Here is a 12088-nt window from a genome sequence, read left to right as displayed (position 1 = left end):
AAATTATTTAATAGTAAACAGTCATGATTTCTATTACTTATCTTTAAACAGTTCAGTGTAAAAACAGCAGCAAAATGTTAACACTGGTTAGTTTTAGGTAGTGGTATATGTTTATTACATTCTATTTTTCTACAGGTGCAGAACACAAGAATGAGTAGTGTCAAGATCCCTTCCAGATGCACTATTTGATGAATAGATGACTCTTTCTAGTCCCTTTCTTGCTGATTTCGGGGATTTGCAGGAAAAAATACCTGTCAGTGGTTTCTGGGAAGAGGCTCACACAGTTTTCCTTGATCATAACCAGAAGCCCTCAGACCTGCCTTTCAAGAAGCCTATGAGGGTTTTAAACCTCAGTGTCTAGCACGCCTCCTCCAAGAGGACTCACAGATGCTGCTCAAAACCATTCTCCAGCCTCTCTCCATGGTACCCTGGCTTCTTACTCTTCCTCCTAAGGAAATATTTCCAGACCAAATGTCCAGGAAGTATCACCCCTGAGGCTAAGGACAGGCAGAACAGGTGGGTGCTCTCTCATTAGCCACGGGGGGTTGTGGGGGAGGCAGGGGTAGGAATACCTGTCAAGACGTGCCTACACTGACCATCTGCTCTCACCATGGGTTTCCTAGCATTTGGCCAACCACAGGCAGGGGAGATGGAAAAGTCACCAGATATTTGCAAAGCTCTGTCCTCTGGGCTTACTTTCCATGGGAAAGGGCCCAACTGCCTCATGAGGACAGCTGTCCACAAATAAGAGTACATGGGATCTTCAAAGAGAGAATCACAGCTCTCCTCCACAATTAGCAAGGGGTCATGACAGAATCATAGCAGCCTTTTATGATTACAGCTTTTCTAAGGTAATCCGGAGGGGAAAAAAATTTTTTTTTAAAGTAGGCCCAACATGGGGATAGAATTCATGACCCTGAGTTCAAGACCTGGCTGAGATCAAGAGTCAGATGCTGGGGCACCTGGGTGGCTCAGTGGACTAAGCCTCTGCCTTCGGCTGGGGTCATGATCTCAGGGTCCTGGGACTGAGCCCTGCATTGGGCTCTCTGCTCGGCAGGGAGCCTGCTTCCCTCACTCTCTCTGCCTGCCTCTCTGCCTACTTGTGATCTCTGTCTGTCAAATAAATAAATAGATAAAATCTTTAAAAAAAATAATAAATGAACAGAAGAAAGTTTGGATGGAAAAGTTAAGCACCAGGTGGAGGGACGGAGAAACGTGAGACCGAAGGACAAAGGACTTTTACTCTTTATTTCCCCGTGTTTTGTTTAAATATTCCTTTTTTTCAGTAAGCATTCATTATTTTTATATTTAAAATGAAAAGAGAGGGGCGCCTGGGTGGCACATAAAGTTAAGCGTCTGCCTTCAGCTCGGGTCATGATCTGAGTCCTGGGATTGAACCCCGTGTCAGGCTTCCTGCTTGGTAGGGAGTCTGCTTCTCCCTCTCTCTCTGCCCCTTCCCCCTGCTTTTTTCTCAAATAAGTTTTTAAAAATTTTTTAAAAAATAAAATGAAGGAAGATTGTCAATAAAGGAAAAGAGAGATTATTTGCCTTCCCCAAACACTGCCTCGACTGTCATTCTGAGAGTGGGCGCTCTGTGCTGGACTGATCAGCCTCTGCAGGGCAGCTTTACCCCCCCCCCCCCCCGCCCCCGCCCCCAGCTGCAGAGCTTCCTGCCCACTGCAAGGGCAAGCTTTGATCCCCTCGCCCTCAGGTGGGAGCTGCATTAAGAGACAGGACAAATTGAAGATCCTGCCAGCTCACCCAGCCAAATAAAAAGGTAGCAAGCAGCATGCATTTTGGAATCACAAAGAATTGGATTAGATGGATGAGGAAGAACCCCTTACTGCTTGGTGTGGTGATTCTAGTTGGCTAAGCTCCAGAAACAGTCCCATGATCATATGCACAAAAAAACCAGGACTACTGTCTCAAGAGAGAAGAGGTGGAAAGCAAGGGCTGGCAGGATGAATGGCCTTCCTGGGGCAACACTGAACCAGGGGCTCTCATTGAGGGCATGGTGGAAACTTGCAGGCACTGGGCTGCTCCAGGTACTTAGCAGGAGGGTCCAGGGCAGCAGGCCGTCTGCAAGGACAGCCCTGCACTGTGGAGCAGTGTGCCATGTCTCCTAGGGCCCTCTGAACATGCACAGGCTGAATGAATGCCTCAAAATGTGTTGTAAGTTTGAGATCAGAGGTGTTCTTGTGACTATCTAACTCCATCCAGTAACTGATCACAGCACTGGAAGTCTTTTTTTTTTTTTTTTTTTTAAGATTTTACTTATTTATTTGACAGAGAGAGTGAGAGAGCATAAGCACAGGCAGGGAGAACAGCAGAAGGAGAGGGAGAACCAGGCTCCCTGCTGAGCTGGGAGCCTGATTCTCCCTCTCCTTCTACTGTGACCATTTGACAGAGACAGTGAGAGAGGGAATGCAAGCAGGGGGAGTGGGAGAGGGAGCAGCAGGCTTCCTGCTGAACAGGGAGCCTGATGTGGGGCTCAAACCCAGGATCCTGGGATCAGGACCTGAGCCAAAGGCAGACACCTAACAACAGCCACCCAGGCGCCCCAAGCACTGGAAATTTTTATGATGCTACCTTTCATAAATAAGACCCAGACCATCTGCAAGAACATCATACGTCCTACTTCCTCACTTCCTCTGCCCCCAGAGCATAATGTTATCCCTGTGTCATTTATGTCATTTGCTGCTTCTTATCATACACAGGGAGGTCAAATGTGCTCTCATGGCTACTTGTCATTCTACGGCATGTGCCTTCTCTGCTCTTTCCTTTTTCGATACTTCTTACATGGAATGGCTTCTGACTTTTCTTTCCTTGAATCCAAACTTATTTATTACAAGTAGGTGCCAGCATCTGATTCTTTCATTAGATTTCTAGGATAGCGGTGCCCAGGCAGCTCCACACTGAAATACATATTACTTTATTAGACATTATTTTCCTTTTACTTCTTTTTATTACTTTTAAGCCATTATCTTTTCTTTCCAGTTATGTATACAGGCAGGGTATCTCTCTCTCTCTCTCTATCTATCTGCCAATCTATTTCAAGAATATATGTCAGGATATTAATTTAAAGTTTTTTACAAAAAAGGAGCATTGAGGGGCATCTGGGTGGCTCAGTTGGTTGAATGTCAGGCCCTTGGTTTTGGCTCAGGTCGTGATCTCTGGGTCGTGAGATCGAGCCCTGCATCGGGATCTGTGATGGGTGTGGAGCCTCCTTAAGATTTTCTCTCTCCCTCTCATTCTGCCCCTCTCCCCTACCCCTCTTTCACTCTCTTAAAAAAAAGTGGGGGACGTCTGGGGGGCACAGGTGGTTAAACGTCTGTCTTTGGCTCAGGTCATGATCCGGGGGTCCTGGAATTGAGCCCAACATTGGGTTCCCTACTCAGCAGGGAGCCTGCTTCTCCCTCTGCTGCTCCCCCTGCTTGTGCTCTCTCCCTCTCCCTCAAATAAATAAATTCCTTAAAAAAAAGGAAAAAAAAAAAAAAGGAGTATTGAAACCACTAGTGCTGAAAGCCACAGTGTGGTTTCAGAGAACTACAAACTCTGCCCAGTCGGGACAAGGGTAATAGCTGGGGTTTACAGTGTCACTTGGGTACAAGTGAGTCCAACCCCCCAGGAGGCACAGTTATTACTCCCCCTTTCACATGTAAGGAAACCAGGTTTGGAGACATGAAATGGCTCTGCCAAGGTGAGCTGGAGAGGAGCCAGATCCACCACTGGGCAGTGTGGCACCGGAGCCCATGAGAAAAGCCTGGACTGGTCTGGCTGGAAAAGACTGGAGTGTGGGAAGCATGAGAAACTGCAGCCTCTGAGCCAACGAGGGCCCCCCGACGGTGCTTCTAACCTGTCTGAGCTCGATGCCAGTATTTGGCACCTGGGAGATTTCTAACTCAGTTTCTGACTTCTTTTGAGAAGTCGGAGGGTCTGGCCACAGTGGACTCACAGTCCTACATGGCAACTGAGGCGGATGGTTTGTAAAGTAGGGCTATAATTATTCTACTCTCTGCATGCACACCCTTTGTTGTGGTGGCTGCTGTTGTACCCACTTTGAGTACAACCCTGAAACTCCTCCCCTTGAGAAGCAGCGTCAATTTTTCCACCCCTTGGGTCTGTCACAGAACACCAATTCCCAGCCAAGACCTCCCAAGGCCTTACCCTCTCCTGCCCCCCCTTCCCTTTTCCCTCCCTCCCGCTCTCCCCCTGTCTCAACCCTGTGACCACTATGTGAACAAGCCTGGGCCACCTGCCAGGTGACGGAGCCTGTATAGCCAGAGCTGAATCAGCTCGGTGTCTCAGACATACAAGAGAGCCCAGCTGAGATCAGCAATGCTGACCTGCAGGTGATCACGGGCATGTGAAGGTGCTCAGGCGGGGCTAGAAGAATCCTTTATGGAGCCCAGCCATATTGCTAACAAGCAGCAGAATGAACCAAACACGTGTCTGTCTTAAGCCATTCTGTTCTGGGTGCTCTGTTACACAGGGAACGTTAACAGAGCTGCAGCTGCTTTCTACACAGGGTCTGTTGGCTCTGGCTGGCCACAGTCTCCACTGCTCCCTATGCCCCACATGTGCCACTCTTGTTTTTGTTATCTGCCTCTCTCCTATTGAAATGTTTTTAGTGACTCTCACAAAAACCTAAGTTTCTTTTTTCTTTTTTAAGATTTTATTTATTTATTTATTTATGAGAACTATCACAAGTAGGCAGAGAGGCAGGCAGAGAGAGAGAGAGAGAGAAGCAGGCTCTCCCCGAGCAAAGAGCCCAATGTGGGGCTGGATCCCAGGACCCTAAGATCATGACCCGAGTCAAAGGCAGTGGCTTAACCCACTGAGCCACCCAAGTGCCCCAAAACCCAAGTTTCTAAGACCCATGAAAGGATGAATCGAAGGGGGAAGTGAATATAGTTTTGGGGGTTAGCGAGGGGCCAGGGTAATTGAAAAGGAGGCTTCAGGAGGTTGGAGGGATAAAGGGAGAGGAACAGGGGAGGAAGCAGGAGCTTCCATAGGAGATAACATCATCTTCAAAGATCTTACTCTGTATAGTCCTTCTCTTGGGTGTAAAAGGAATGTCTAAGTAAGATAAAATAACAGCCGCCTCTCATCCTCCTGCACTATTCTGATTTCCAGAAAATGACCTTCATCTATCTCCATTTGGGGAGCTTGTCCTGGGGAAGGTAAAGCCTTTTTGAAATAGAAAAGAAGCAAGACAATTCCAGACAAGGAAATATAAATGATCTTAAATATATGAAGAAATGACCAACTTTTTTTTTTTTTTTTAAAGATTTTATTTATTTATTTATTTGACAGAGAGAGATCACAAGCAGACAGAGAGGCAGACAGAGAGAGAGAGAGGAGGAAGCAGGCTCCCCGCTGAGCAGAGAGCCCGATGCGGGCCTCGATCCCAGGACCCCGAGACCATGACCCGAGCCGAAGGCAGCGGCTCAACCCACTGAGCCACCCAGGTGCCCAGAAATGACCAACTTTAATCATGAGATGTAAATGCAAAATGAAACCACACTGAGACACCATTTGTCACCTCTCTCAGTGGTATTACTCTAAAGTTTAATGACACACCCTGGTGAGGCTATGAGGAAACAGACACCCACACCTTGCTCACAGTATAGCCTTTATAGAAGGAAAGTTTGCAATCTTAGCAAAATTATCCATATATGCTTCCTTTGACCTAGAAAGTACACTTCTGGACAGTCACCTTACAGAAACACCTGCACCTGTGGGAAACCTGGGTGGCTTAGTCAGCTGAGTGTCTGACTCTTTGTTTTGGCTCAGCTCATGATCTCAGGGTCCTGAGATCAAGCCCTGCATTGAGCTCTGCACTCAGCGAAGAGTCTGCGTAAGATCCTCTCTCTCCCTCTTGCACTGCCCATCCCCCACCTATGCACACACACTCTCTCTAAAATAAATAAAATCTTAAAAAAAAAAAGAACTATATGCACCTGAGTAAAATGACATACACTCACGAATAATCACTGAACGCTATCTGTAATAGCGAAAGAAAAGAAGTAAATTAATGTCCATTAATAGAAACCAGTTAAATGAACTGGGGGAACAGCCATGTGGTAGAAGAACACGCTGTTCAAAGGCTCATACATGTATGCAATGGAATAGGAAGGTGTCCACGATACATGATGAGGGGGAAAAAAAATACCAACTTTTTTAAAAAAGGCAGTGAAATGACAGCATATATTTGATTTGCTTCTATATGCATAAAGGAACTCTACAAAGATCCACAAGCAATTTACAAGTGGTTAGCATGACTTTGGGGCTGGGAGTAGTATTTAGGTAAATGAACGGACAGGACTGGACAGGACAGGATTTTTTGTGTTGCATAAATTTGGATTTTTTAAAGCTTCTGGGGCATCAATTTTTAAAAAAGCTTCTGAACTATGTAACTGTTCTCCACTCAAAATTTTAACTTAAAAAATATCTGTTCTATACATGTTTCTTTTTTTAAATATTCTATTTATTTATTTGTCAGAAAGAGATGAGGAGTGAGAGAGAGCACAGGCAGGGGGAGCAGCAGGCAGAGGGAGGAGCATACTCCCCACCGAGCAGGGACTTGATCCCAGGACCATGGGATCATGACCTGAGCCAAAGGCAGACCCTTAACTGACAGAGCCACCCAGGAATCCCTACTCTCTCCAAATTTCTATCTAGAGCTTCTACCCACTGGTGCCAGCTCTGGGTGGTGAGGCCACCCAGGGCAGTTTGGATCCTATTTCAACTGTGTGTGGAGAGGCCTTCCAGGGTGATCCGAGCCCGCCTCATGCCATGCTGCCTACAGCACATGGTTCCCACCATCTCACTGCCCTTCCCGTGGGAGAAAGGAGTGCTGTTCACCAAATGTTTCTGCTTTTCCACCTCTGGACCCCCAGGCATGGTGGCATACCCTGGCTTCCTGGCAGGTGGACAAAGCCACGGGATTAGGTCTGGGCCATGAATTACAAGAAAGGGATGCATATCATTTCTGGCCTGGAACACTTAATCCCCCCACTGAGCCACTCAGGCACCCCTGGCCTGGAGCACTTATTAGCAGCATCGGGCCCTCCAGAGCTCCCTTGCCCTTTGCCGCAGTTACTGGCAATAACCCAGAGAGTGGCTGCTGTCAGCGTGGGCCCCGAAGCGAGGATGGCCCAGAGAAGAGCCTCAGGTGACCTGCAGTGCAGCATCAGGAGGGCATAAACCTTTGTTACTTGAAGCCACCGAGAGTTGGGGATTGTGTCCCTGCAGGAGCACGGGCAGCACCGAGGAGGGGAGAGACCTGGACAGCTCCCACCCCCAGGGCTGACGGCAGCAGGAGCCCACGCACACTGGTGGTGCTACTCACACCACAGCCTCGATGACGCTCTGGATCTCTCGCTGCAGCTCCGGCTCCTTCCAGTAGGTCTCCACCAGCAGCAAGGCCTGGTCGTAGCTGGCACAGTAGACCCTGTAGACTCGCTCCAGCTCCTCTTGGAATTCCAGGAACAAGTTGCCTGATGGTGAAAAAGCAACAGGGACCCCCAAAGGCATGTCTATCTGTCCCCTCACTTGGGACATGGAGGTGGTGAGTTAGACAGATGAGCCCTTCACTGGGGACTGGGACCGCCAGGCCTGACCTGTTGGGCCACTTTGGGCAAATTACCTCTTCTTCCTGAGTTTCCATCTTGCTTTCAAAAGGCTGCTGGAAGGATTACGTGACGGAACGCTGCTCAGGCTGGTGCCCGGGGAGTCTTACTAAAGCACAGCTATCATTACAGCAGTAATATTATTTGTGAGGTGCTTTACAGATCCCAGAACGTACTCGTGTCACACCTTTATAATCACGTGTGTGCCAAGGACAACTTCAAACCCCCAGTCTACAAAGACATGCTCAAGCAGAGCACAGGTTGTCACCTGCATGGACTCTGCAGTCAGAGAGGACCAGGAACAGCACTCCAGCCAACCCTTCCCCTGGGGCATCACCTAGGGTGAGCCCTTGACCTCCTGGACCTTCCATTTTCTCACCCACAGATTAGAATAAGAGTCTTCACCGCCAAGTGTTTTTTTTGTTGTTGTTAGAACTAAATCAAACACGGCATGTAAAAACATCTGATGCAAACTTGACGCCCACAATATTTACCAACTGCTTATCTATGGATTAGATGTCATGCCCCCTTCTGCGCCCTGCGAACAAAACAAAGTCTCTGCCTCATGGAGCCTGTGTCCCCGTGGTGAAGACAGGCAGAAAGTAAATAGGTTACACCTGTCACAATGCGATGATAAGAAGAAGCATAAGCAGAGCCTTGCCAGTCAGACTCCAAACCATTAGACCTGCACGGCCCAGAGGCAGAGGTCACTGGCTACATGTGGCCTTTGGGGACTAGAAATATGAGAACCTTGATTGTGATGTGCTGTCAGTATAAAAGACACTGGATTTCAAAGACAAGAGTCAGATGCTGGGGCACCTGGGTGGCTCAGTGGACTAAGCCTCTGATCTCAGGGTCCTGGGACTGAGCCCTGCATTGGGCTCTCTGCTCGGCAGGGAGCCTGCTTCCCTCACTCTCTCTGCCTGCCTCTCTGCCTACTTGTGATCTCTGTCTGTCAAATAAATAAATAGATAAAATCTTTAAAAAAATAATAAATGAACAGAAGAAAGTTTGGATGGAAAAGTTAAGCACCAGGTGGAGGGACGGAGAAACGTGAGACCGAAGGACAAAGGACTTTTACTCTTTATTTCCCCGTGTTTTGTTTAAATATTCCTTTTTTTCAGTAAGCATTCATTATTTTTATATTTAAAATGAAAAGAGAGGGGCGCCTGGGTGGCACATAAAGTTAAGCGTCTGCCTTCAGCTCGGGTCATGATCTGAGTCCTGGGATCGAACCCCGTGTCAGGCTTCCTGCTTGGTAGGGAGTCTGCTTCTCCCTCTCTCTCTGCCCCTGTCACAATGCGATGATAAGAAGAAGCATAACAAAGCGTTAGAAAGCAGTAGAAGATCTCCATAAGGAAGGCCTCCAGGAGGACGTGCATGTTTATCAGAGACCGGAAGCACGGGCCCTGGGAACGTGGAGTGGGAGCAGCACTCCAGGCTTTCGGAAAGGAAATGCAAAGGGCTTCAAGCCTTAGGCAAGAGAGCACTGGGCATATGGGCAACAGCAAAAAGGCAAGAATAGCCGAAGCAGAGTAAACAAGAGCACCAAGCAGAGAAAATAATGCAGCAGCTGCAGCCAGATCACACAGGGCCTCAAGTAGGTAGGTAAGATGGAGTAAAGTGTTTGTGTTTTCTTCTAATAGAGGCAGGGGTTTGAGCAGGGATGATCTGCTTTCTGTGTTAAAAAGACCAGTCTAGCGCTCGGCTTCAGCAGCACATACACGGAAGTTGGAACAATATGGAGAAGATGAGCGTGGTCCCTGCACAAGAATAACAGGCAAATCTATAATGCATTCCATATTTTTATTTATTTTTTAAAGATTTTATTTATTTGACAGAGAGAGAGTGCGTGCACACAAGCAGGGGCAGCTGCAGAGAAAGAGAGGAAGCAGACTCCACGCTGAGCAGGGAGTCAGGATGTGGGGCTTGATCCCAGGACCGTGGGATCATGACCTGAGTGGAAGGCAGATGCTTAACGACTCAGTCACCCGCTCTCCATATTTTTAAATCAGAAATTTATGAGATTGGTTACCTGCAGCAGGTGGATGGATTGGGGTGGAAAGAATGAGGGAATGGGATAGGGTAATAGGGATGAGAGGTGAGCATGGATTGGATGGACTGGAATTGTAGGTATCAGTATGAGTTCACGGTTTCAATATATAAATACAAACAGATGGATATAGAACGAAATGTGTATATGCATACATTAGTATATATACATATATATCCCAGCTCTGTGAGTTGACATCCCAGGGGCAATGAGCACACCTACAGCCTAGAGCTTGGTGTCTAAATACTATTCTCCCCAAATAGGAACCAGGGATCCTAGGAGAAATGGTTGATTCCAAAGACAGGGCAGGGAAACACAAGACGAGCCTGGAACACCTTGTGGTGTCAGAAAATAAGGATGTTCTCAAAAATTGTCAGAGGCATACTACACGGACACGGGAGCCAACTGGAAGGAGCTCTCAATGGCCAACACTGGTACAATCTGAACAAGAAAATAAATAACCATAGTACTGGATTCTGACTCACAGAATAAAGTAAACATTCAAGAGGCCATACTGTCATAAATAAATAACTGAACAAATGAATGCTCATGAAGGGACAGTTCTTGCTTATAGAAAAATTGCCATTAATAAATGTCAAAGGGATAAGTGAAATAGAAATTACCATGAGAACACCAGTAATAGTTCTTGTAGGCAAGAACCACTGATGGATGTTAAAACGAATGGGTGGGGCACCTGGGTGGCTCAGTTGGTTAAGCATCTGCCTACTGCTCAGGTGATGATCCCAGGGTCCTGGGGTCCAGTCCCGCATGGGGCTCCTTGCTCGGTGGGGAGCCTGCAGAATTCTCCCTCTGCCTCAGCTGCTCCCTTTCCCTCTGCTGCTCCCCCTGCTAATGGTCTCTCTGATTCTCTCCCTCTCAAATAAATAAAGAAAATCTTAAAAAAAAAAAAAAAAAACTAATGGGTGAAAGTTTGAGATGAAATAGGACATTTGGATACTATCAAAGTTTTTCTCCGTAAGCTATTTATGAATAACAAGGGGGAAATTATATATATATTACTTATAGTAATTATGGTGGAATAATATTTATAGTGGAAAAACACAACAGATATTACCTTCTATCAACCATGTGATCAAAGTTAACATTATTCTAAGTAATAACATATGGGAACAGCAAGTGCCCCTGTTCTGACACACTAAGGAGGACAGGACATTGGCCAGGATATTATTGCCAAAAATGTATAATGTCAATTTAAGAATAAAAATAATTTTAATTTTTTAAAAAGATTTTATTTATTTATTTGTCAGAGAGAGAGAGAGAGAGAGAGCGCACGCACAAGCAGGCAGAGTGGCAGGCAGAGGCAGAGAGAGAAGCAGGTTCCCTGCTGAGCAAGGAGCCTGATGTGGGACTCGATCCCAGGACCCTGGGATCATGGCCTGAACCAAAGGCAGTGGCTTAATCAACTGAGCCACCCAGGAGTGGCAAAAATAATTTTAATTTCATAAATACATAAAATGTTTATAAATAGGTACTTTTATAACTTATAAAATATAGATTATACATACCTAAGCTTTTATAAAATCTATAATATCATTTTAATTTTAATAGCTGAAAACTTCAAAGTGACAGATAAACTACAAACCTGGCTCAGACTCTTCAGAAGTATATGGTCACAAAAGACAGACAGACTAAAGAAGGCCAAGCGAACATGTCAATAAAATGAACTGTGGTAACCCAGATTGGATCCTGGGCCAGAAAAAAGACATCTGTAGGAAAGCAGGCAAAATGTGAATGAGGTCTGTAGAGTTAATAGTGTTAATTAATTAATTAGCATTAATAATGCTAATTTCTGGTATCAAAAATATACTATGGATATCTGAGATGTTAAAATAAGGAAAAGCTAGTTTGAGGGTTGTTTAGGATCTCTGTACTATTTTTGCCACTTTTCTGTAAATCTAAAATTATTTTAAGATTTAGAATGTTTTGGGGCGCCTGGTGGCTCAGTGGGTTAAAGCCTCTGCCTTCGGCTCAGATCGTGATCCCAGGGTGCTGGGATCGAGCCCCGCATTGGGCTCTCTGCTCAGCGGGAAGCCTGTTTCCTCTTCTCTCTCTCTGCCTGCCTCTCTGCTTATTTGTGATCTCTGTTAAATAAATGAATAAAATCTTAAAAAAAAAAAGATGTAGAAAGTTTTTTTTTTTTAAGATTTTATTTATTTATTTGACACAGAGAGAGGGAGATCACAAGTAGGCAGAGAGGCAGGCAGAGAGAGGAGGAAGCAGGCTCCCAGCCAAGCAGAGAGCCCAACGTGGGGCTCGATCCCAGGACCCTGACTGAGACCAGGAACAGAGCTGAAGGCAGAGGCTTAACCCACTGAGTCACGAAGATGCCCAAGATTTAGAAAGTTTAAAAAGAACTTTGAAGGGCGCCTGGGTGGCTCAG

At 46.3% G+C, this 12088-nt stretch overlaps 1 protein-coding gene and 1 non-coding gene across 5 annotated transcripts in view; one reads left to right on the top strand and one right to left on the bottom strand.

The window, feature by feature from the left end:
• ARHGEF37 (Rho guanine nucleotide exchange factor 37) overlaps nt 1–12088 on the bottom strand; it is a 73446-nt gene that overhangs the window by 39978 nt on the left and 21380 nt on the right. For all 4 annotated transcript variants that reach the window (XR_009407400.1, XM_059417140.1, XM_059417139.1 and 1 more), the window contains exon 4: nt 7355–7502. Coding sequence is in view for 3 of the 4 variants with exons in the window: in XM_059417140.1 (XP_059273123.1) it covers nt 7355–7502 (148 nt within the window). In the remaining variant the exon portion in view is untranslated. The remainder of the gene's footprint in view (nt 1–7354; nt 7503–12088) is intronic.
• Nucleotides 9335–9442, top strand: LOC132028980 (U6 spliceosomal RNA). The gene has a single exon (XR_009407628.1). It is a non-coding gene; the product is annotated as a U6 spliceosomal RNA (small nuclear RNA).

This window comes from Mustela nigripes, chromosome 12, assembly GCF_022355385.1.
Source record: "Mustela nigripes isolate SB6536 chromosome 12, MUSNIG.SB6536, whole genome shotgun sequence".
In the NCBI taxonomy this organism is placed as follows: Eukaryota; Metazoa; Chordata; class Mammalia; order Carnivora; family Mustelidae; genus Mustela; species Mustela nigripes.
The sequence above is the reverse complement of the archived record's forward strand: the minus strand, read 5'-3'. Positions and strand labels throughout refer to the sequence as shown.